Source organism: Syngnathus floridae, chromosome 1 (assembly GCF_059516105.1).
Source record: "Syngnathus floridae isolate MCC-2025c chromosome 1, RoL_Sflo_1.0, whole genome shotgun sequence".
Taxonomy (NCBI): domain Eukaryota; kingdom Metazoa; phylum Chordata; class Actinopteri; order Syngnathiformes; family Syngnathidae; genus Syngnathus; species Syngnathus floridae.
This window is the reverse complement of record NC_142413.1, coordinates 27,835,005-27,861,050: the sequence shown is the minus strand read 5'-3', so window position 1 is coordinate 27,861,050 and position 26,046 is coordinate 27,835,005. Positions and strand designations below refer to the sequence as shown.

At 46.3% G+C, this 26,046-nt stretch overlaps 1 protein-coding gene across 2 annotated transcripts; it reads right to left on the bottom strand.

The window, feature by feature from the left end:
• Positions 1–24,701: 24,701 nt before the first annotated feature.
• LOC148404790 (janus kinase and microtubule-interacting protein 3-like) lies at positions 24,702–25,884 on the bottom strand. 2 transcript variants are annotated; one of them, XM_088385387.1, is made up of 3 exons: positions 25,538–25,884; positions 25,333–25,458; positions 24,702–24,963 (listed from the first exon to the last, which is right to left on the bottom strand). In XM_088385387.1, exons 1-2 carry the CDS (start codon positions 25,748–25,750, stop codon positions 25,342–25,344), a joined length of 330 nt encoding a protein of 109 aa, XP_088241513.1. In that variant the 5' UTR covers positions 25,751–25,884; the 3' UTR covers positions 24,702–24,963; positions 25,333–25,341. The 2 variants fall into 2 exon arrangements, with proteins under 2 accessions (XP_088241513.1, XP_088241505.1); XM_088385379.1 differs by having other exon boundaries at positions 24,702–25,458.
• Positions 25,885–26,046: the final 162 nt, after the last annotated feature.

Genomic DNA, 26,046 nt, shown 5'->3' with positions numbered 1-26,046 from the left:
TAATCACATATGTTAACTTGAGAGTGCCCACACTCAATCTACTTATCGTGATGTGTTAAATCAATTACTGTTAGACATTATTTGTCTGATAATCTACCAAATCTTTGAATTGAAGAATTTGTGATTTAATTAATAGCTTGTTCAGGGTAATCAGACTTGTATATAATTCTAATGGCCTTCTTTTGAAAACTATTCTGAATTACAACTTTGGATCTTATATTACTTTGCAACAATCTACTCGGTGACAGATTAGGCAGTATAATCACATATGTTAACTTCAGTGCCCACACTGTATTTATTTATGGTTATTTGTTAAATCAAGTACCGTTAGACATGAAATAGGAAGTGTTTAACATAAATGTTATGGCTACTCACCATTGTAGCTCGCTCCTGGTCAATGATATGAGCCTCTTCTTGCAGTGGAAACCTTGCAGCCAACAAACACCGTGGAACCTAAAGGAATGAAATTAAACATTAACATTTCGCCTGGACCAACATTCACACGTACAACGCAACGCGGCTACACTTCTGCTATTACAAACGTAAATCTCCTTAAACACAACGAGTGTTACTTACCGTGTACGCTCTAGGCAAAATTGGATGTGATGCAATTCCAAATCTAGCTGAAACGGCAGTTAAAAGTAGAGTTACATCAAGTTTTCTTTTTTAATCAACACAATCATTTACAACCGTTGACCAGAAAGAATCGTCGAAATTCGACGTCCCCCACAAACGCCACGCTCACTCGCTTTTCAGGGCAACAAAAGTACTTCTTTTTAAAAACGATGAGTTGTACTTACCGTGTACGCTCTGGACGGTCCAGTTGCAAGCAGAAAATAAAAATATTTCTCTTGTTAGTCGTATGTTACCATCCGCTGTGTCTTTGTCAACATCGCCGCCATTTTCCTACTTCCTGCTGCGAGCCACGCCCACGGATTTAAATTTGGGCGGAAGCTCTTTCCATTGGCGTCGTTTTCGCGTATAGCAAATCCGATTGGTTGGGAAGGGGGCACGGTTATGCAGCCGAGGGGTCCTGTGATCGGTGGGATGTAAAGTAGGCGTCGACGTCACGTCCGCGTCACGTGACCACGACGTGGCAAACGTCATATAGCAACCGCTGTTTTGTTTAGTAGACTTACAGTTGTTATGCATTGACATAATGGCGCACACACCAAATAGATTTAAATAAATTAAATAATTCTTCTGCCCACTCTCTTTTAAACAAGTTAACTCTCCCCGCGGATTTGAATTCTGGCGAAAGTTACGCCCATCGACGTCACGTATGTCACGTGACCACGACGTGGCAGATGTCATATAGCAACCGCTGGTTTGTTTAGTAGATTTACAGTTGTTATGCATTGGCATAATGGTGTGCACTCAAAATAGATTTAAATAAATTAAATATTTCTTCTGCCCACTCCCTTTTAAACAAGTTAACTCTGCCCACGTCCATTGACGTCTTGTCTGCGTCACGTGACCACGACGTAGCGACGTCATATAGTAACCGCTGTTTTGATCAGTAGACTTAGTTATTATGCGTTGACATAATGGCGCATAGTGAGCTGAAGTGCATGGCGCTGAAGATTTGAATCTTTGAAATGCGCTGAGGTCTGACATATCAGGCAGAATGGTTTGCCATCACGTTCAACAAAAAATAGAAACTTTCCCACTCTGATTAAAACGTCCTGTGTTCATCTACGTATTTTCGTTTTGCTGTGCATCTTTTCCCTGCCATTTCGAGAGCCCAATTGACACTCATAGTTTAAAGAAATGTGTTTGCCCATCCTACTTTGTGGAATTTCACCACATGCGCTTTTGACCAAAATACCAAATTGAACTCAAGTGAAGCCAACACGCACAACCCCCCCCCCCACACACACACACACACAAATGTTGATATGAACATAAAAGAGCCGCATGCGGTTCGGGAGTTGCGGCTTGGCCAAACCTGTACTATACAACTTTATTTGTATAAAATTTTCACAACAGCTGTCACACAAACAAAGCGGGAAAAACCGAAGACGTGCGTGTTCCGCCCACGCTGGATTTATTTGCACCTTTGAAAAGACACCGTATTGCCGCAGATGTGGCAAAGAGTACTTTTGGGCATCTGAGACGGAAGGATGTCCAAAGCATCACGTCACCTGCTCTGGTAGGCATGGTGGTGGGACGTTGAGGTCAACCGCTTTGGGGTTGGCTGAATCTTTGATCGCAGGATGCAAAACACTTGAAGACAGAAGCAGAAAAGCAGAGCTAAATGCAAAATGTACTCACCGGTGACTCCAATTTTTTTCCCCCCTGAAGAAACAGCTGGACGGGTGGCCCCGGCTGGCCAGTGGGACTCTTGTTATTCTGACCCTTTTTAGTGCGCGTTTGGGGCAACAACCGTTTTTTGTGGCGCTCTTTTCTGGTTCAAAAGTGCCCTGCATGTGAATTTGCTTTTCCTGCCTTCTGATTGGATGAGCGCCGGTGTGACGCGGTGCCTCTGTCACCGTGGCGGGGGGTATACGTTGGCATCGGAGCGTCTGCCAACGTCTGAGACCGGCTGGCAGTGTATCGGCGGTGTCGAGTGCGGTGCCGATGGAGCTCACTCACCAGCTGGTGTTAGGGCCACAGAATGAAGGCCAAGGAGAAGAATAGAAAGAGAAACAGAAACTTCTCCTCCAATTGTTTGATTTGTCTCTTCTGAGCTTCAATGAATTCTTTCAGCTCTTTGTAAGCGTGCAAGTAAGTGCCGGGCTGGCTTTGGGCCCTTACCTGTTGCGCGCTGTGCAGCAGATCCATTCTCTCTTGGAGGATGCAAGCGTCGCGCTCCCTCAACTCGCACATCAGGGCTCGCTTCCATTGGTCCACGGCGCTCCTAAGCTCTTCTCTCTGATCCGCCGTCAGCACGTCATTCACGCCAGCGTGGCTGGCTTTTTCGCCGTCCGTGGCGGGGCAGTCCCGCTGCGGTAGCGCCTCGTACAACATGGCCTCCAGCTCCAGGATCCTCTGGGCCGCAATCCTCGTCCATCAGTGGTCCGGCGGGAGATTTGAGGGAGGCTTACCTTATGAGCCTGGTCCATGGAACACTTCCTGAAGTCCAACTCTTCATCCAGGTAGCCCTTCTGCTTGCAGAACATAGAAGAGCCCAAAGGCACAGCGTCAACAAGCTTCTTTCAGCGCAAAGCCTTCCAAAAGTCACATTTGAGCCGCCGAGTCTCGTGGAGTGCGAACATAAGGAGTTCGACATACACTTACGGCGTTATAGCCCAGGATGTCCAGCTTCTTCATCAGATCACTGATGTTGATGTCCGGGGGAAAGGCGCAAGGAGCAATGTAAGGTGTTCTGGGACCTCGGGTTAAGGTTAGGGTTGCGAGGGACGCCTTACGTACGCTCACGCCCTCGGCCTCGCAGTAGATCTGCAAAGGGCTGAGGCCGTCTGGGAAACGGACTTGCAGAAACTTCAAGACGGGGGAGCGCCACTCCCTCTCCTGAAAGGCAGAGGCATGCATCCGTCCGTCCGTCCGTCCGTCACATCTCTGGCCTCAACACGCTTGTGCGAGTCTTCCCACCTCCAGCTCCAGGATGCGGAACTCAAGCAGTTCGTTTTGGTCTCGGATATCCTGGATGTGCTCTTTCAGACGCGCTTCTTCCGCCTCCATCCGCCTGACCTGAAAAGACAGTCAGACCTCATCTGCGGGGCTTCCCGACGGGTGTGACGCCAAGCGACTCCGCCCAGCGCCTTTCTTTCCGTCACCTTTTCGGCCAACTGCTGATTGCTCTGACGCAGCAGCTGCTTCTCCTCCACCCACTTGACATTCTAGAAGAGACAAACGCGTGGACAGCTTTGGAATGTTGTGTCATTTTCATCCACAAATTCTTTGGTTGACTGGAAAATGACATTTGCTTTTCTCCGCATTTTCCCAGCCACATTCGGGGGGGGGGGTTGGTCCAGTAATGCCAGACGAATGAGTGACTGAAGAATGTAGCTATTTTGTCTGAGAAAAAGGTGTGCTCATTGATGAGCTTACCTGTCCTTGTTGCTTCAGCGCTGACTCCAGATCTGCTACTCTGCTTTGATAGTGACCCATTTCTACCATCAGCTTTTCTCTGGTCTGAAAGGAGGAGGAGGGAGGCTCCTCCTCCTCCTTTCAGACCAGAGAACACCCGAGGCTGGGTGAGAACGGGGAGGCTGCGACCCGGCCGGGGGTTGCGGGAAGGGGCGCCACCTTGATCTCCTTCTCGGCGTCGTAGTCCCCTTCGCTGGTCTGGGCTAGCAGAGCGTAGGCTCGTTGCAGCGCTTGATATTCTTGCGTCAGCTGGCGGTAGCGAAGCTCCGCCTCTTCATGCACACACCAATGCAACACAGCACTAGTACCAGAATCAGTCAGACCGGCGACAAAGCACCCGCGACGCAAAGACGAGTCCGATTCCAGGCTGAAGAGGAATGTTTGGTGCCAATACGCTGGCAGAAATGGCGGGCTACCTCTTCGGGTTCCGTGTCGGGGGTTCTGTCGGTGTGAAAAGACAAGGACGATCCGTCCGAGTCCACCAACACGTCTTCGTCGTAGCCGTAAAATGTTTCGATGACCTGCGGGCGCGGAAGCAAACATCTCTCTGAACAAACTGAAGCGACACCTCACGATGAATCGACGATAGGAACGATAGCGAGAAAAAGGCCATTTCATCTTGCGCAACACCAAGCAGCCGCAAACAAACAGACTCACCTTGCAGGACCTCACGCTTTGTTCCTCCTCAGAGATTCTCGACGTCGGTATCGTAGCAGCAAATCTCTCTCCTGTCGACACAAATAATCCGCCTTTGAGATTCTTTGGATGCAAAGGGAACGAACGGCTCCGGCGCAGAAACAAACGCGACTCACAATGACATTTCTGACATGAGCTCCTGTCTCCAGAGCCTGAAAAACACGTCACCGGCGATGATTGGAGGGACGCTCGTCTTTTCCAAAAGTGACAACTACAGGGTGTGTCAGGGTTTTCCAGATTATCTTTATCGTATCATTATGTTGCTTTGACTTTGACTGCAACCTGTAATAAATAATATTATTTATCCCTTATTTATCCCTATCGCTTATCCCTTCCTACACAAAGTCGTAAAACACCCCTTGCTATGTTTTGACTAGAGGTCAAGGGCTTCCTCTATTCAATCCACTCTTACACCCACCCTGTTTCTCTTAATTGAAATGCTCGTGCAGGAGCCGAGAGTCAGACTTCATTCGTACAACGGATGGACTCTCCACCTGCAGGTGTCCAAAAGAACTTACTTGTCTCCCGTGTGGTTCTTGCAAAATAAGTTGGAGCGAGCGCAACTCTAACAGGGTGCATTTTGCCACTAGCTGCCTACGGACAATGATGTCGCGCTCGCGGCTCATGGTTGACGGGCTGAGCAGCCGGGCAAGTCCGTCGTTTTCAGCGCACAGCGAGTGGCAAAGGCGCTGACAAAACGGGAGCTTTGAGCTGCTGAAAACGGCAAAACAAGTCTAAAGCGTGTTCAAACGCGTGCGCACAATGCTCCTGCTTGAAAGGTCGGAATTTAAGGGGCCAATTTTTTGGATGGCGGCCGCCGGCCAAGCTTTGGACGGAAAAGGTTTCCTGGCGACAGCGAGCGAGCGTGGCGCTGCCGTACGTGCACCGAGTCGCCTGCCTGAAGACCTTGGACAAGTCGTCGATGATGTGCCGCTGCTCCACAACTTGAAGGAACTCCATTTCACCGTCCTGCTGGCCGCAACCGCGGTCCAGGTCATTGAGCGAACTAGGCCTTCTCTGTGGAACACAAATGCAGTGGACTCTGTTGGCACGCCGCCGTTGTCCGCGTCGACTTACCAAGCTTGCCATCTCCTCGTTCTCCTGGGTGACAAAGCGCACTTTGTTTTCAAGGCGACACAGCACCAGCGAGAGTTCTTCATTCTTCCTGCTCAGGCGTTTGTTTTTGTACAGGAGTGGCAGAAACTGGCTTTCTGTTTCTCTCAGTCGCTTTAGCTGCAAGCATGAAGTGCGGGATGTGAAAGACGCACAACACGCGGGCCAGAACGTATCCATTCCTTTTGCATCGGTTTGAACGGAATCGTGGCTTTGGCTCCCAATAAAAGACATCTACCAGGCAACCGACTCGACGCGCCGCTCAACTAATAAGCAAGCGCAATGGGTGCCTCGCTGGATGGCGCGCATCAAACGTAGCGCAAACCTTCAAGCGTGCCGTCACTAAATTACCAGTTCATTGCGCTCTTCAGAAAGCAGGGCGTTTCGATCCTCCAGGTTCCTGATGACTGCGCTGAGCTCAGCGATTTTCAGATGAAACCGTCGCGTGTCCCGATCCTCCTGAGACTGAAAACGCCCCGCAACACACACACACAAGCACTCGTTCAAAGTTCAAAACTGTTTTTGTGCTACCTTCCTCCAGCAACGAACTAAGTCATGCGTACTGCAAGTGTGTGATGAGGTGGCTTACGCAATGAAGAGGATTGCTAGTAGCGGCGTTGACCCCACTTCCAGGGTAGTTTAGGCCCGCCCTTTGGGAATCCCTCAGGGCAGCGATCTGCTGCTCGGCAGCCTGAGTCTGCAGCTGAAGGCGGTGGACGTGGCCGGCCCCAGGGCTTCATCCAAAACACTAACCGCTCTGTCTTTCAGCTTGATCTCATCCGTCTGGATGTACAAACGGGGAGCGCTCAGGCAGGCGGGCAAACTCATTTGCCAGAATTGTGACAAAAACAAAGAGAGCAACCGGCCAATTTTTTTTCTTGAATCGACTAGAACACCTTTGCTGTGACAAAAGCGAAGCGAGCAACCTGACATTTTCTTCTTGTGAAATAGAATAGAATAGAATGCCTTAGGTGTCATTGCACTGCAGGTATACAACGAAATTGGGAACATAGCCACGCACCGCGCATCTGATCAGTCCTACCAGTCGGCGGATCTCCCTCTCGCAGTCTCTCTTGGTTCGGCTCAGCTCCTCCCGATGCTGGTGATGAGCCGATCGGAGCTCGGCCGCTCGGGACTGCCAGGCCTGCTGGGCCGCTGCCAGGGCTTCTTCCGCGCTCCTGGTGGAGGCGACACCGCTCGGTCTCCCGACACCGCCGCGTCTCCTCCACCTCCGCCAGCAAAGCGCCCCCCCTCCTCACCTGAGCAGACATTGCGCCACACCGGGCCGTTGAGACCGCAACGGAGCGCCGCGACGCTTACTGGGGACAAGCTACACAATACGGTAGCGGCCGCATCGAAGCCCGACGTGGCGTGCGGATAGTCAGACACGGATAGAGCGGATCACCTTGTCCATGGAGCCGTCCCTCAGGCTGAGGACCAAGGCATTCAGTCGCTGGATCTCTCCATCTTTGATTTTGATCACTCTCATCAGCTCCATTTCATGCTGCCGCAGTAATGTCTCCCTGGTAATGGCTAACTCTTTCTGCTTCTCCTCATGGAGTTTGCTTTTGAGTTCCGTCATGGCGGCGGTGGCACGGTGGTGCTCCGCCCGCAGGTCCTGACTTCTCTCTCTCTCCAGACAGCTGACCTGACATGACTTAGACTTAGACTTAGACAAACTTTATTGTCATCTTGTCTGCACATGGTGCATACAAAACGAAATTCCGTTGCATACGTCTTACAACAAAGTAGTGATATTGCAGTTGAATAGAAGTAACATATCCTATGAAAATATATATATATACATATACTATATATATATATATATATATTAAAAATAAGTATAAAGTGCAGCAGTGATAATTATGCAATAGTGCAAGTAGGCAAAACAGTATTCAAGAGTGTGCAGAGGAATGCTAAACCATGTATTAAACTTCTATTTAAAGGGTTTATACAAGTTCAGTAAAGTTGGTAGTGCGAGATAGTGCAAGATAGAGGTCCGTAGTGTCATAAAGTACAGTTCTGTGAATGTGTGATGCAGAGTTCAGTTTAGAGCTCAACAGTTCTAGTGTTCAACAGTCTGATGACAGCAGGGAAAAAGCTGTTGCAGAACCTGGTGGACCTGCAGCGGATGCTGCAAACCTCTTCCCAGAGGGCAGCAGGGAGAACAGTCCATGGTGGGGGTGTGATGGGTCATTGATGATGTTACGGGCACGGGACATGCAGCGCTGAGATGAAATGTCCTGAATGGAGGGAAGAGGAGCCCCTATGATCCTCTCTGCTGTCCTCACCACTCTCCTCACGTTCTTCCAATCGGAGGCGGTGCAGCCTCCACACCACACAGAGAGACAGCTTGTCAGAATGCTCTCTATGGTGCTCCTGTAGAACGTCCTCATGATGGGTGGGGGCAGGTGGGCTCTCCTCATCCTCCGCTGTAAGTACAAGCGCTTCTGTGCCCTCTTGACCAGTGCCGTAGTGTTCATAGTCCAGGTGAGGTCTTCTGTGATGTGGACCCCCAGGAATTTGGTGGTGCTGACCACCTCCACAGCTGAGCTGTTGATGATCAGTGGAGCGTGGTGAGGCTGTTTTTTCCTGAAGTCGACGATGATCTCCTTCATCTTCTCCTCATTCAGGATCAGGCTGTTTTCTCTGCACCAGCCCACCAGCTGCTCCACCTCCTCTCTGTAGTCCAGGTCGTTGTTGTCTCTGATGAGCCCCACCACCGTTGTGTCGTCTGCTGACTTCACGATGTGATTGGTGGTGAACCTGAGGACGCAGTCGTGTGTCATCAGGGTGAACAGCAGGGGGCTCAGGACGCAGCCCTGAAGGGAGCCTGTGCTGAGGGTGATGACATCAGAGGTGTTCTGTCCGACCCGGACTGACTGAGGTCTGTTGCTGAGGAAGTCTAGCAGCCAGTTGCGAAGGGGGGTGTTGAAGCCCAGGTGTTCCAATTTTCCTACCAGATGCTGTGGGATGATGGTGTTAAACGCTGAGCTGAAGTCCAGGAACAGCCTCCGCACATGGGTGTTCTTCTCCTCCAGGTGAGCCAGGCTCAGGTGAAGAACGGAGGAGATGGCGTCCTGAGTGGAGCGGTTTTGCCGGTCGGCAAACTGGAACGGGTCAAATAATAGGGGGAGTCTGGAAACGATGTGACCTTTAAGCAGCCTTTCGAAGCACTTCATCATAACCGGAGTCAGTGCAACAGGCCGGTAATCATTAAATGAGGTGATTTGAGGTTTCTTCGGCACCGGAATGATGGAGGCAGTCTTAAAGCACGCCGGCACTGTGGCTTGGCCCAGCGAGGTGTTAAAAATGTCTGTGATGACCCCAGCCAGATGACTTGCACATTCCCTGAACACACGCCCAGGAATGTTGTCGGGGCCAGGGGCCTTACAGGGGTTGACTCTCCTCAGGGTCTTCAACACATCGGCGGAGTCAAGGCAGAGTACCTCCTCTTCCTGATGGGGGACAGTTTTAACTGCTGGAGTGCCGTTTAGTGCCTCGAACCTCCCAAAGAAGTTATTTAGACCATTTAGAAAGTCAGCATCAACTACACCCACCGGGGGGGGGGGGAGAGTGAGTTGTAGTCTGTAATCGCCCGTATGCCTTGCCACATACTCCTGATGTTTTTGACGTCGTGGAAACGATCCTGAAATTTTCGACTGCGGTCTCGCTTCGCTATCCTGATGGCACGGTTCAAGTTGGCTCTCGCTGTCCTCAGTGTCTCCTTGTCGCCAGACTTGAAGGCAGAGTTCCGCGCTCGTAGCGTTTGACGTACCTCCTCAGTCATCCAGGGTCGTTGGTTGCCCCGGGTGATGATATTCTTAGTGGTGCTGACGTCCTCGGTGCATTTGTTGATGTAGGCTGACACAGTCATGGCACACGCATGTCTAATCTACATCGGGAAAACTGGGAGGGAGGGAGGGAGGCAGGCAGGGAGGCAGGCAGGGAGGCAGGCAGTGTCTGTCTGTTGAGGTTTTCACCTTGTTCTTCTCCTGCTGAAGTTCTAACTGGACGTCCATCAGTTTGGTTCTCAGCTCGTCATTGGCGGCCTGAAGGGCGTCCGTTCGCTCCGCCTTGGCCCGCCCTGCCGGAGCTCGTTTGGACATCTCTTACTCGAGTCTCGCCCGGTCGTCAGTCAGAGATCACAACATTTGTACCTGGAGAGCACAAACGCAGCGCTGTTTTCCACTGGCTTCGAACTCAACTTCAATCGGTACCGTAACTTACAACATCATAAACATAGAACTAGCTTGACTTATTCATTGAATAAATGCATTTGGTTCTTCAAAACTGCATCACGCAACATAGCGTGACCGAGACGGCCGTTATCCACCTGCGTGAAGTTATTTGGTGAAATGAATGAGATGTTTAAGACACCATCGTTCTGTCTCTATGTAGATGAAGGGAAATAATCGATTGCTGAAGGTCCAAAGGTGTTGTGATAAACAAATAAACATATTAGTGATTAGTGACATATTTGTGATAAACATATTAGGCAGGATAATCACATATGTTAACGTGACTGCCCACACTGTATTTATTTATGGTTATTTGTTAAATCGAGTACTGTTAGACATGAAATAGGAAGTGTTTAACATAAATGGAAGACGAAAGGGGTACTCACCATTGTAGCTCCTGCTGGTCAATGATACGAGCCTCTTCTTGCAGTGGAAAACATACAGCCAACAAACACCGTGGAACCTAAAGGAATGAAATTAAACATTAACATTTAGCCTCAACCAACATTCACAGATACAACGCAACGCAAACTACACAAACGTAAATCTTTTTAAACACAATGAGTTGTACTTACCGTGTACGCTCTAGACGGTCCACTTGCAAGCAGAAAATAAAGATATTTCTGTTGATAATCGTCGTGTTTGTATCCGGTGTCTCGCTCAAGGCCATTGCGCCCACAGATTTGAATTTTGGCGAGAGTTCAGCCTATTGACGTCATTTCCGCGGTGTAATACCCGCATATCTGAAACGGCAAAGTTAAGAGTAGAGTTAAATAAAGTTTTTAGTCAACGCAATAATTTACAACCGTTGACCAGTCGAAATAATCGTCGAAATTTGGCGTCTGTGGTTGGAAGCAGACGCCGAGTTCGACATTCCTCCCAAACGCCACACTCCCTCGCTTTTCAGGGCTAAAAAAAAACAGTTGTAATTACCTTGTACGCTCTAGACGGTCAAGTTGCAAGCTGAAAACAAAAATATTTGCCTTGTTAGTCATCGTGTTACTAACCGCTGTGTCTTGTTTGCCAGAATTGCCGCTTTCCTACTTCCTGTTGCAAGCCACGCCCACGGATTATAATTTTGCCGTGAGTTCCGCCTATTGACGTCATGTCCGCGTCACATGACTGCGACGTAATATTATCTAAAACTGTTTGTGCGGTATTGTGTTGTTCTGTGCGGTATTGTTATTCTGTGCGGCGTCGTGTTGTTCTGTGCGGCGTCGTGTTGTTCAGTGCGACGTCGTGTTGTTCAGTGCGGCATGGTGTTGTTCAGTAAGGCATGGTGTTGTTCAGTGCGGCATGGTGTTGTTCAGTGCGGCATGGTGTTGTTCAGTGCGGAATGGTGTTGTTCAGTGCAGCATGGTGTTGTTCAGTCCGAGATGGTGTTGTTCAATGCGGGATGGTGTTGTTCAGTGCGGGGTGGTGTTGTTCAGTGCGGGATGGTGTTGTTCAGTGCGGCATGGTGTTGTTCAATGCGGCATGGTGTTGTTCAGTGCGGGATGGTGTTGTTCATTGCGGCATGGTGTTGTTCAGTGCGGCATGGTGTTGTTCAGTGCGGCATGGTGTTGTTCAGTGCGGCATGGTGTTGTTCAGTGCGGCATAATGTTGTTCAGTGCGGCATGGTGTTGTTCAGTGCAGGATGGTATTGTTCAGTGCGGCATGGTGTTGTTCAATGCAGGATCGTGTTGTTCAGTGCAGCATAATGTTGTTCAGTGCAGCATGGTGTTGTTCAGTGCGGCATGGTGTTGTTCAATGCGGCATGGTGTTGTTCACTGCGGGATGGTGTTGTTCAATGCGGGATCGTGTTGTTCAGTGCGGCATAATGTTGTTCAGTGCGGCATGGTGTTGTTCAGTGCGACATAATGTTGTTCAGTGCGACATAATGTTGTTTAGTGCGGCATAATGTTGTTCAGTGCGGCATAATGTTGTTCAGTGCGGCATGGTGTTCTTCAGTGCGGCATGGTGTTGTTCAGTGCGGCATGGTGTTGTTCAGTGCAGGATGGTGTTGTTCAGTGCGGCATGGTGTTGTTCAATGCGGCATGGTGTTGTGCAGTGCGGGATGGTGTTGTTCAGTGCGGGATGGTGTTGTTCAGTGCGGCATGGTGTTGTTCAGTGCGGAATGGTGTTGTTCAGTGCGGCATGGTGTTGTTCAGTGCGGCATGGTGTTGTTCAGTGCAGGATGGTGTTGTTCAATGCGGGATCGTGTTGTTCAGTGCGGCATGGTGTTGTTCAGTGCGGCATGGTGTTGTTCAGTGCGGCATAATGTTGTTCAGTGCGGCATGGTGTTGTTCAGTGCGGCATGGTGTTGTTCAGTGCGGCATGGTGTTGTTCAGTGCGGCATGGTGTTGTTCAGTGCGCCATAATGTTGTTCAGTGCGGCATGGTGTTGTTCAGTGCGGGATGGTGTTGTTCAGTGCGGCATGGTGTTGTTCAATGCGGCATAGTGTTGTTCAGTGCGGGGTGGTGTTGTTCAGTGCAGGATGGTGTTGTTCAGTGCAGGATGGTGTTGTTCAGTGCGGCATGGTGTTGTTCAATGCAGGATCGTGTTGTTCAGTGCAGCATAATGTTGTTCAGTGCAGCATGGTGTTGTTCAGTGCGGCATGGTGTTGTTCAATGCGGCATGGTGTTGTTCAGTGCGGGATGGTGTTGTTCAGTGCGGCATGGTGTTTTTCAGTGCGGCATAATGTTGTTCAGTGCAGCATGGTGTTGTTCAGTGCGGCATGGTGTTGTTCAGTGCGACATAATGTTGTTCAGTGCGGCATAATGTTGTTCAGTGCGGCATGGTGTTGTTCAGTGCGGCATGGTGTTGTTCAGTGCGGCATGGTGTTGTTCAGTGCGGCATGGTGTTGTTCAGTGCAGGATGGTGTTGTTCAGTGCAGGATGGTGTTGTTCAATGCGGCATGGTGTTGTTCAGTGCGGGATGGTGTTGTTCATTGCGGGATGGTGTTGTTCATTGCGGCATGGTGTTGTTCAGTGCGGCATGGTGTTGTTCAGTGCGGCATGGTGTTGTTCAGTGCGGCATAATGTTGTTCAGTGCGGCATAATGTTGTTCAGTGCGGCATGGTGTTGTTCAGTGCGGGATGGTGTTGTTCAGTGCAGGATGGTGTTGTTCAGTGCGGCATGGTGTTGTTCAATGCGGGATCGTGTTGTTCAGTGCGGCATGGTGTTGTTCAGTGCGGCATGGTGTTGTTCAGTGCGGCATGGTGTTGTTCAGTGCGGCATGGTGTTGTTCAGTGCGGCATAATGTTGTTCAGTGCGGCATAATGTTGTTCAGTGCGGCATAATGTTGTTCAGTGTGGCATAATGTTGTTCAGTGCGGCATAATGTTGTTCAGTGCGGCATAATGTTGTTCAGTGCGGGATGGTGTTGTTCATTGAGGCATGGTGTTGTTCAGTGCGGCATGGTGTTGTTCAGTGCGGCATGGTGTTGTTCAGTGCGGGATGGTGTTGTTCAGTGCAGGATGGTGTTGTTCAGTGCGGCATGGTGTTGTTCAATGCGGCATGGTGTTGTTCAGTTCGGGATGGTGTTGTTCAGTGCGGCATGGTGTTGTTCAGTGCGGCATAATGTTTTTCAGTGCGGCATGGTGTTGTTCAGTGCGGCATGGTGTTGTTCAGTGCAGCATAATGTTGTTCAGTGCGGCATGGTGTTGTTCAGTGCGGAATGGTGTTGTTCAGTGCGGCATGGTGTTGTTCAGTGCGGCATGGTGTTGTTCAGTGCGGCATGGTGTTGTTCAGTGCGGCATGGTGTTGTTCAGTGCGGGATGGTGTTCAATGCGGGATCGTGTTGTTCAGTGCGGCATGGTGTTGTTCAGTGCGGCATGGTGTTGTTCAGTGCGGCATGGTGTTGTTCAGTGCGGCATGGTGTTGTTCAGTGCGGCATGGTGTTGTTCATTTCGGCATAATGTTGTTCAGTGCGGCATAATGTTGTTTAGTGCGGCATGGTGTTGTTCAGTGCGGGATGGTGTTGTTCAGTGCGTTATAATGTTGTTCAGTGCGGCATGGTGTTGTTCAGTGCGGCATGGTGTTGTTCAGTGCGGCATGGTGTTGTTCAGTGCGGCATAATGTTGTTCAGTGCGGCATAATGTTGTTCAGTGCGGCATGGTGTTGTTCAGTGCGGGATGGTGTTGTTCAGTGCGGGATGGTGTTGTTCATTGAGGCATGGTGTTGTTCAGTGCGGCATGGTGTTGTTCAGTGCGGCATGGTGTTGTTCAGTGCGGGATGGTGTTGTTCAGTGCAGGATGGTGTTGTTCAGTGCGGCATGGTGTTGTTCAATGCGGCATGGTGTTGTTCAGTTCGGGATGGTGTTGTTCAGTGCGGCATGGTGTTGTTCAGTGCGGCATAATGTTTTTCAGTGCGGCATGGTGTTGTTCAGTGCGGCATGGTGTTGTTCAGTGCAGCATAATGTTGTTCAGTGCGGCATGGTGTTGTTCAGTGCGGAATGGTGTTGTTCAGTGCGGCATGGTGTTGTTCAGTGCGGCATGGTGTTGTTCAGTGCGGCATGGTGTTGTTCAGTGCGGCATGGTGTTGTTCAGTGCGGGATGGTGTTCATTGCGGGATCGTGTTGTTCAGTGCGGCATGGTGTTGTTCAGTGCGGCATGGTGTTGTTCAGTGCGGCATGGTGTTGTTCAGTGCGGCATGGTGTTGTTCAGTGCGGCATGGTGTTGTTCATTTCGGCATAATGTTGTTCAGTGCGGCATAATGTTTAGTGCGGCATGGTGTTGTTCAGTGCGGGATGGTGTTGTTCAGTGCGTTATAATGTTGTTCAGTGCGGCATGGTGTTGTTCAGTGCGGCATGGTGTTGTTCAGTGCGGCATGGTGTTGTTCAGTGCGGCATAATGTTGTTCAGTGCGGCATAATGTTGTTCAGTGCGGCATGGTGTTGTTCAGTGCGGGATGGTGTTGTTCAGTGCGGGATGGTGTTGTTCAGTGCGGCATGGTGTTCAATGCGGAATGGTGTTGTTCAGTGCAGGATGGTGTTGTTCAGTGCGGCATGGTGTTGTTCAGTGCGGCATAATGTTGTTCAGTGCGGCATGGTGTTGTTCAGTGCGGCATGGTGTTGTTCAGTGCGGCATGGTGTTGTTCAGTGCGGCATGGTGTTGTTCAGTGCGGCATAATGTTCAGTGCGGCATGGTGTTGTTCAGTGCGGCATGGTGTTGTTCAGTGCGGCATAATGTTCAGTGCGGCATAATGTTGTTCAGTGCGGCATGGTGTTGTTCAGTGCGGGATGGTGTTGTTCAGTGCAGGATGGTGTTGTTCAGTGCGGCATGGTGTTCAGTGCGGGATGGTGTCTTTCAGTGCGGCATGGTGTCGTTCAGTGCGGCATGGTGTCTTTCAGTGCGGCATGGTGTCGTTCAGTGAGGCATGGTGTTGTTCAGTGCGGCATGGTGTTATTTAGTGCGGCATGGTGTTGTTCAGTGCGGGATGGTGTTGTTCAGTGTGGCATGGTGTTCAGTGCGGCATGGTGTTGTTCAGTGCGGTATCGTGTTGTTCAGTGCGGTATCGTGTTTCTCAGTGCGGTATCGTGTTGTTCAGTGCAGTATCGTTGTGTTGTTCGTATTGTGTTGTGTTGTTCGTAATGTGTTGTGTTGTTCGTATTGTGTTGTGTTGTTCATATTGTGTTGTTCATATTGTGTTGAGTTATTCGTATTGTGTTGTGTTGTTCGTATTGTGTTGCCTTTAACACTTAGCCTCTAACACTTAGCCTCTAACACTTAGCCTCTAACACTTAGCCTCTAGCATCTAGAAGGTAAATAAATAGGAAGGAAGGACTCACCAGTGACGTCTTCGCCCACGTCCAAGCGTTGTACTTTGTATTTTCATCCTTCTGACAGTGGAAAACATAGCCAACAAACACCGTGGAACCTAAACGAATGAAAGAAAACTATCATTTGGCCACAACCAACATTCACAGATACAACACAATGTGACGTGCGGGGTTGAGGTTAAAGGTTGAGTGAAGGGCCCTCGTTTTAAACTACTTTTTTGAAAAGGATTGGGAACAAGACGTATTTAATTTATTTAATGGGAAGTAGTAAGAGCTATTGAATTTAATCTATGTATTATATTCTATTGTATTGTATTCTGTTGTATTCTTTTGGATTGTATTCACACTAACCCCACTAAAACTTCAGCCCACAAAAACTCGCCTCTGGCGCCTAGCCTCTGGCACTTAGCCTCTAACACTTAGCCTTTAACACTTAGCCTTTAACACTTAGCCTTTAACACTTAGCCTAGAAGGTGAATAAATAGGGTTAAAGGTTGAGTGAAGGGACCTCGTTTTAAACTACTTTTTTGAAAAGGAGTGGGAACAAGTAAGACGTATTTAATTTATTTAATGGGAAGTAGTAAGACTTATTAAATTTATTTAATCTACTTTTCTTCCCAGGCAAAATTTGATGTGCTGCAATTCCAAATTTCCAAAGTGAATGAAGGAATGAAGTCCTTTAAATTATGATTTTGTATAAATACTAGGCATTAACACAAAATCGACGGCACAAAATGGGCAGACTTTACTTGTTTGAAAAGGACTGGTTACAAGACAGACTTTTTTAATTTATTTAATGGGAAGAAGACTTATTTAGTTTAATTGATCTATTTTTGTTCCCTGGCAAAATTCGATTTGCTGCAATTCCAAATTTCCAAAGTGAATGAAGGAAAGAAGTCGTTTAAATTATGATTTTGTTTAAATACTAGGCATAGACACAAAATCTACGGCACAAAATGGGCAGACTTTACTTGTTTGAAGAGGACTGGTTACAAGACAGACTTTTCTGATTTATTTAATGGGAAGAAGACTTATTTAGTTTATTTAATCTATTTTTGTTCCCTGGCAAAATTGGATTTGCTGAAATTGTATTTTGCCAAATCTTGCCTTGAGACCTGATAGGAAGTATTAAACGCTTAGTTAAATCAATACAAGTTGGTAATAAGAGCGAGTAATGTTGGTTGAACCGATGAATGAAGGTTGAAAGCAATTTAAATTATGACTTTGTATAAATACTAGATATTAACAGAACATCTACTGCGCGAAATGGGCAGAGTTTACTTGTTTGAGAAGGAGTGGCTTATTCAAAACTAAGATTTATTTAATCTGTTTGTTCCCAGGCAAAATTGGATGTGATGCAATTCCAAATTTCACCACATGATGGTGCCCAATTTTGACTTCATAGGACATATTAAACACTTAGCTTGTTATTATGTTCAAGGTAATCAGATTTGTTTATTATTCTAATGGCCTCTTCAAAACTATTCTGGATTACTACTTTGGATCTATTCTACATTACTTGGCAACAACATACTCTGTAACAGATTAGGCAGTATAATCATATATGTTAACTTGAGAGTGTCCACACTCAATCTACTTATCGTGATGTGTTAAATCAATTACTGTTAGACATTATTTGTCTGATAATCTACCAAATCTTTGAATTGAAGAATTTGTGATTTAATTAATAGCTTGTTGTTATGTTCAGGGTAATCAGACTTGTATATAATTCTAATGGCCTTCTTTTGAAAACTATTCTGAATTACAACTTTGGATCTTATATTACTTTGCAACAATCTACTCGGTGACAGATTAGGCAGTATAATCACATATGTTAACTTCAGTGCCCACACCGTATTTATTTATGGTTATTTGTTAAATCAAATACTGTTAGACATGAAATAGGAAGTGTTTAACATAAATGTTATGGCTACTCACCATTGTAGCTCGCTCCTGGTCAATGATACGAGCCTCTTCTTGCAGTGGAAAACTTGCAGCCAACAAACACCGTGGAACCTAAAGGAATGAAATTAAACATTAACATTTCGCCTCGACCAATTTTCACACGTACAACGCAACGCGGCTACACTTCTGCTATTACAAACGTAAATCTCCTTAAACACAATGAGTGTTACTTACCGTGTACGCTCTAGACCAGGGGTCACCAACACGTTGCCCGCGGGCACCAGGTCGCCCGTGAGGACCGCACGAGTCGCCCGCAGGACTGTTCTAAAATTAGCTCAAATAGCGGCACTTGTCACTGAGCTGCATCTATTTATTTTGCAGTCAAACCTCGGTTTTTGAACGTCCCTGTTCTCGAAATAATCGGAATTCGAACAAAAAATTCGAGATTTTTTTGCTTCGGTTGTAGAACAAAATTCGGAGGTCGAACCTCGCGAGATGAGCCGGGAGGACCCGAGAAAACCCGACCGCGCGGCCCGGATGCCGACTGACTCCGTTGTTATTGTATTTTCGTTACTTTGAGGATTGTATTAACCCCTAATCATGCCTCCAAAGACAGCAAGTGGGAGCAGTAAAGAAATTCTGAAACACAAAGACGCTCTTAAAGCAATGTGACAGTGAGCGCCCGGCGCGCTGCGGATGCGTGATCGGACAAAATTAAGATTCCTGCGCACTGAGGTCCACTTAAATTTTGGAAAGTACATCAAAACTTTTAAAATATTTTCCAAATTTTAGCGACGGCTCTGTCACAGTAACGCGCCCAGCGCGGTGTAGTTGCGGGGTGGGCGACGTTGCGCGTTCGGCGGTGCGCTGCGGTTAAGCGATCGGACCAAATTAAGCTCCCTGCGCACTGAGGTCCACTTAGATTTTTTAAAGTACATCAGGACTTTAAAAATATTTTCTAAATTTTGGCGACCGCTCTGTCACAATAATGCGACCAGCACGGTGCAGTTGCGCGGTCGGCGACGCGCTACGGTTGCGTGTTCGGCGGTGCGCTGCTGTTGCGCGATCGGACAAAATTAAGCTCCCTGCGCACTTAGGTCCACTTAAATTTTGGAAAGTACCTCAGGACTTTAGAAATATTTTCTAAATTTCAGCGACGGCTCTGTGACAATAATGCGACCGGCGCGGTGCAGTTGCGCGGTGGGCGACGCGCTACGGTTTACGCGTTCGGCGGTGCGCTGATGTTGCGCGATCGGACAAATATGCGCAAATGAAAAAATGCTTAAGAAAGGCGGGGTTTTTTGTCTTGAAACGGATTATATTTTTTCCCATTATTTGTAAAAATAGATTCGGAATTCGACCGATTTGCTTCTCGAACCGCCTTCTGGAACGGATTGTGGTCAAAAACCAAGGTTTGACTGTATTTTTGCTATTCTTGTTAAAATCACACTTACATGTGAACTGGAAATGACAATAATAACACATAGTGAAAGCCAAATTGAGCAAATTGACTATTTCAGAAGTATGTGTCAAACTGGTAGCCCTTTGCTTTAATCAGTACCCAGGAAGTAGCTCTCCGTTTAAGAAAGGTTGGTGACCCCTGCTCTAGACGGTCCAGTTGCAAGCAGAAAATAAAGATATTTCCGTTGATAATCGTCGCTGCTCAGTGGCTCACGGCCATCGCGCCAACAGATTTGAATTTTGGCGGAGGTTCGGGCAATTACGTCATATCCGCGGCACATGACTGCGACGTAATACCCGCTTATCTGAAACGGCAGTTAAAAGTAGAGTTACATCAAGTTTTCTTGGAACCTAAACGAATGAAAGAAAACTATCATTTGGCCACAACCAACATTCACAGATACAACACAACGTGCGGGGTTGAGGTTAAAGATTGAGTGAAGGGCCCTCGTTTTAAACTACTGTTTTGAAAAGGAGTGGGAACAAGTAAGACGTATTTAATTTATTTAATGGGAAGTAGTAAGACTTATTAAATTTATTTAATCTACTTTTCTTCCCAGGCAAAATTTGATGTGCTGCAATTCCAAATTTCCAAAGTGAATGAAGGAATGAAGTCCTTTAAATTATGATTTTGTATAAATACTAGGCATTAACACAAAATCGACGGCACAAAATGGGCAGACTTTACTTGTTTGAAAAGGACTGGTTACAAGACAGACTTTTTTAATTTATTTAATGGGAAGAAGACTTATTTAGTTTAATTGATCTATTTTTGTTCCCTGGCAAAATTCGATTTGCTGCAATTCCAAATTTCCAAAGTGAATGAAGGAAAGAAGTCGTTTAAATTATGATTTTGTTTAAATACTAGGCATAGACACAAAATCTACGGCACAAAATGGGCAGACTTTACTTGTTTGAAGAGGACTGGTTACAAGACAGACTTTTCTGATTTATTTAATGGGAAGAAGACTTATTTAGTTTATTTAATCTATTTTTGTTCCCTGGCAAAATTGGATTTGCTGAAACTGTATTTTGCCAAATCTTGCCTTGAGACCTGATAGGAAGTATTAAACGCTTAGTTAAATCAATACAAGTTGGTAATAAGAGCGAGTAATGTTGGTTGAACCGATGAATGAAGGTTGAAAGCAATTTAAATTATGACTTTGTATAAATACTAGATATTAACAGAACATCTACTGCGCGAAATGGGCAGAGTTTACTTGTTTGAGAAGGAGTGGCTTATTCAAAACTAAGATTTATTTAATCTGTTTGTTCCCAGGCAAAATTGGATGTGATGCAATTCCAAATTTCACCACATGATGGTGCCCAATTTTGACTTCATAGGACATATTAAACACTTAGCTTGTTATTATGTTCAAGGTAATCAGATTTGTTTATTATTCTAATGGCCTCTTCAAAACTATTCTGGATTACTACTTTGGATCTATTCTACATTACTTGGCAACAACATACTCTGTAACAGATTAGGCAGTATAATCATATATGTTAACTTGAGAGTGCCCACACTCAATCTACTTATCGTGATGTGTTAAATCAATTACTGTTAGACATTATTTGTCTGATAATCTACCAAATCTTTGAATTGAAGAATTTGTGATTTAATTAATAGCTTGTTCAGGGTAATCAGACTTGTATATAATTCTAATGGCCTTCTTTTGAAAACTATTCTCAATTACAACTTTGGATCTTATATTACTTTGCAACAATCTACTCGGTGACAGATTAGGCAGTATAATCACATATGTTAACTTCAGTGCCCACACTGTATTTATTTATGGTTATTTGTTAAATCAAGTACTGTTAGACATGAAATAGGAAGTGTTTAACATAAATGTTATGGCTACTCACCATTGTAGCTCGCTCCTGGTCAATGATACGAGCCTCTTCTTGCAGTGGAAAACTTGCAGCCAACAAACACCGTGGAACCTAAAGGAATGAAATTAAACATTAACATTTCGCCTCGACCAATTTTCACACGTACAACGCAACGCGGCTACACTTCTGCTATTACAAACGTAAATCTCCTTAAACACAATGAGTGTTACTTACCGTGTACGCTCTAGACGGTCCAGTTGCAAGCAGAAAATAAAGATATTTCCGTTGATAATCGTCGCTGCTCAGTGGCTCACGGCCATCGCGCCAACAGATTTGAATTTTGGCGGAGGTTCGGGCAATTACGTCATATCCGCGGCACATGACTGCGACGTAATACCCGCATATCTGAAACGGCAGTTAAAAGTAGAGTTACATCAAGTTTTCTTGGAACCTAAACGAATGAAAGAAAACTATCATTTGGCCACAACCAACATTCACAGATACAACACAACGTGCGGGGTTGAGGTTAAAGATTGAGTGAAGGGCCCTCGTTTTAAACTACTGTTTTGAAAAGGAGTGGGAACAAGTAAGACGTATTTAATTTATTTAATGGGAAGTAGTAAGACTTATTAAATTTATTTAATCTACTTTTCTTCCCAGGCAAAATTTGATGTGCTGCAATTCCAAATTTCCAAAGTGAATGAAGGAATGAAGTCCTTTAAATTATGATTTTGTATAAATACTAGGCATTAACACAAAATCGACGGCACAAAATGGGCAGACTTTACTTGTTTGAAAAGGACTGGTTACAAGACAGACTTTTTTAATTTATTTAATGGGAAGAAGACTTATTTAGTTTAATTGATCTATTTTTGTTCCCTGGCAAAATTCGATTTGCTGCAATTCCAAATTTCCAAAGTGAATGAAGGAAAGAAGTCGTTTAAATTATGATTTTGTTTAAATACTAGGCATAGACACAAAATCTACGGCACAAAATGGGCAGACTTTACTTGTTTGAAGAGGACTGGTTACAAGACAGACTTTTCTGATTTATTTAATGGGAAGAAGACTTATTTAGTTTATTTAATCTATTTTTGTTCCCTGGCAAAATTGGATTTGCTGAAACTGTATTTTGCCAAATCTTGCCTTGAGACCTGATAGGAAGTATTAAACGCTTAGTTAAATCAATACAAGTTGGTAATAAGAGCGAGTAATGTTGGTTGAACCGATGAATGAAGGTTGAAAGCAATTTAAATTATGACTTTGTATAAATACTAGATATTAACAGAACATCTACTGCGCGAAATGGGCAGAGTTTACTTGTTTGAGAAGGAGTGGCTTATTCAAAACTAAGATTTATTTAATCTGTTTGTTCCCAGGCAAAATTGGATGTGATGCAATTCCAAATTTCACCACATGATGGTGCCCAATTTTGACTTCATAGGACATATTAAACACTTAGCTTGTTATTATGTTCAAGGTAATCAGATTTGTTTATTATTCTAATGGCCTCTTCAAAACTATTCTGGATTACTACTTTGGATCTATTCTACATTACTTGGCAACAACATACTCTGTAACAGATTAGGCAGTATAATCAAATATGTTAACTTGAGAGGGCCCACACTCAATCTACTTATCGTGATGTGTTAAATCAATTACTGTTAGACATTATTTGTCTGATAATCTACCAAATCTTTGAATTGAAGAATTTGTGATTTAATTAATAGCTTGTTCAGGGTAATCAGACTTGTATATAATTCTAATGGCCTTCTTTTGAAAACTATTCTGAATTACAACTTTGGATCTTATATTACTTTGCAACAATCTACTCGGTGACAGATTAGGCAGTATAATCACATATGTTAACTTCAGTGCCCACACTGTATTTATTTATGGTTATTTGTTAAATCAAGTACTGTTAGACATGAAATAGGAAGTGTTTAACATAAATGTTATGGCTACTCACCATTGTAGCTCGCTCCTGGTCAATGATATGAGCCTCTTCTTGCAGTGGAAAACTTGCAGCCAACAAACACCGTGGAACCTAAAGGAATGAAATTAAACATTAACATTTCGCCTGGACCAACATTCACACGTACAACGCAACGCGGCTACACTTCTGCTATTACAAACGTAAATCTCCTTAAACACAACGAGTGTTACTTACCGTGTACGCTCTAGGCAAAATTGGATGTGATGCAATTCCAAATCTATCTGAAACGGCAGTTAAAAGTAGAGTTACATCAAGTTTTCTTTTTTAATCAACACAATCATTTACAACCGTTGACCAGAAAGAATCGTCGAAATTCGACGTCCCCCACAAACGCCACGCTCACTCGCTTTTCAGGGCAACAAAAGTACTTCTTTTTAAAAACGATGAGTTGTACTTACCGTGTACGCTCTGGACGGTCCAGTTGCAAGCAGAAAATAAAAATATTTCTCTTGTTAGTCGTATGTTACCATCCGCCGTGTCTTTGTCAACATTGCCGCCATTTTCCTACTTCCTGCTGCGAGCCACGCCCACGGATTTAAATTTGGGCGGAAGCTCTTTCCATTGGCGTCGTTTTCGCGTATAGCAAATCCGATTGGTTGGGAAGGGGGCACGGTTATGCAGCCGAGGGGTCCTGTGATCAGTGGGATGTAAAGTAGGCGTCGACGTCACGTCCGCGTCACGTGACCACGACGTGGCAGACGTCCTATAGCAACCGCTGTTTTGTTTAGTAGACTTACAGTTGTTATGCATTGACATAATGGCGCACACACCAAATAGATTTAAATAAATTAAATAGTTCTTCTGCCCACTCTCTTTTAAACAAGTTAACTCTCCCCGCGGATTTGAATTCCGGCGAAAGTTACGCCCATCGACGTCACGTATGTCACGTGACCACGACGTGGCAGATGTCATATAGCAACCGCTGTTTTGTTTAGTAGATTTACAGTTGTTATGCATTGGCATAATGGTGTGCACTCAAAATAGATTTAAATAAATTAAATATTTCTTCTGCCCACTCCCTTTTAAACAAGTTAACTCTGCCCACGTCCATTGACGTCTTGTCTGCGTCACGTGACCACGACGTAGCGACGTCATATAGTAACCGCTGTTTTGATCAGTAGACTTAGTTATTATGCGTTGACATAATGGCGCACTGGTTAGCATGGCCACCTCTTAAGCATGATGTTGCGGGTTCGACGCCTGATCAATGTTAGCATGGAGTGAGCTGAAGTGCATGGCGCTGAAGATTTGAATCTTTGAAATGCGCTGAGGTCTGACATATCAGGCAGAATGGTTTGCCATCACGTTCAACAAAAAATAGAAACTTTCCCACTCTGATTAAAACGTCCTGCGTTCATCTACGTATTTTCGTTTTGCTGTGCATCTTTTCCCTGCCATTTCGAGAGCCCAATTGACACTCATAGTTTAAAGAAATGTGTTTGCCCATCCTACTTTGTGGAATTTCACCACATGCGCTTATGACCAAAATACCAAATTGAACTCAAGTGAAGCCAACACGCACAACCCCCCCCCCCCCCCCCCCCCCCCCCACACACACACACACACAAATGTTGATATGAACATAAAAGAGCCGCATGCGGTTCGGGAGTTGCGGCTTGGCCAAACCTGTACTATACAACTTTATTTGTATAAAATTTTCACAACAGCTGTCACACAAACAAAGCGGGAAAAACCGAAGACGTGCGTGTTCCGCCCACGCTGGATTTATTTGCACCTTTGAAAAGACACCGTATTGCCGCAGATGTGGCAAAGAGTACTTTTGGGCATCTGAGACGGAAGGATGTCCAAAGCATCACGTCACCTGCTCTGGTAGGCATGGTGGTGGGCCGTTGAGGTCAACCGCTTTGGGGTTGGCTGAATCTTTGATCGCAGGATGCCACACACTTGAAGACAGAAGCAGAAAAGCAGAGCTAAATGCAAAATGTACTCACCGGTGACTCCAATTTTTTTCCCCCCTGAAGAAACAGCTGGACGGGTGGCCCCGGCTGGCCAGTGGGACTCTTGTTATTCTGACCCTTTTTAGTGCGCGTTTGGGGCAACAACCGTTTTTTGTGGCGCTCTCTTCTGGTTCAAAAGTGCCCTGCATGTGAATTTGCTTTTCCTGCCTTCTGATTGGATGAGCGCCGGTGTGACGCGGTGCCTCTGTCACCGTGGCGGGGGGTATACGTTGGCATCGGAGCGTCTGCCAACGTCTGAGACCGGCTGGCAGTGTATCGGAGGTGTCGAGTGCGGTGCCGCTGGAGCTCACTCACCAGCTGGTGTTAGGGCCACAGAATGAAGGCCAAGGAGAAGAATAGAAAGAGAAACAGAAACTTCTCCTCCAATTGTTTGATTTGTCTCTTCTGAGCTTCGATGAATTCTTTCAGCTCTTTGTTCCTCTAGGACGGACAAATGGAAAGTGGCATTCAAAAGCCAGTAAGCGTGCAAGTAAGTGCCGGGCTGGCTTTGGGCCCTTACCTGTTGCGCGCTGTGCAGCAGATCCATTCTCTCTTGGAGGATGCAAGCGTCGCGCTCCCTCAACTCGCACATCAGGGCTCGCTTCCATTGGTCCACGGCGCTCCTAAGCTCTTCTCTCTGATCCGCCGTCAGCACGTCATTCACGCCAGCGTGGCTGGCTTTTTCGCCGTCCGTGGCGGGGCAGTCCCGCTGCGGTAGCGCCTCGTACAACATGGCCTCCAGCTCCAGGATCCTCTGGGCCGCAATCCTCGTCCATCAGTGGTCCGGCGGGAGATTTGAGGGAGGCTTACCTTATGAGCCTGGTCCATGGAACACTTCCTGAAGTCCAACTCTTCATCCAGGTAGCCCTTCTGCTTGCAGAACATAGAAGAGCCCAAAGGCACAGCGTCAACAAGCTTCTTTCAGCGCAAAGCCTTCCAAAAGTCACATTTGAGCCGCCGAGTCTCGTGGAGTGCGAACATAAGGAGTTCGACATAGACTTACGGCGTTATAGCCCAGGATGTCCAGCT

Coding starts and splice junctions, on each gene's coding strand:
- LOC148404790 (XM_088385379.1), bottom strand. CDS start 25,750: ATGTTGTACGAGGCGCTACCGCAGCGGGACTGCCCCGCCACGGACGGC. Junction 25,459..25,537: donor TGCTGCACAGCGCGCAACAG/GTAAGGGCCCAA, acceptor TGTCCGTCCTAG/AGGAACAAAGAGCTGAAAGA.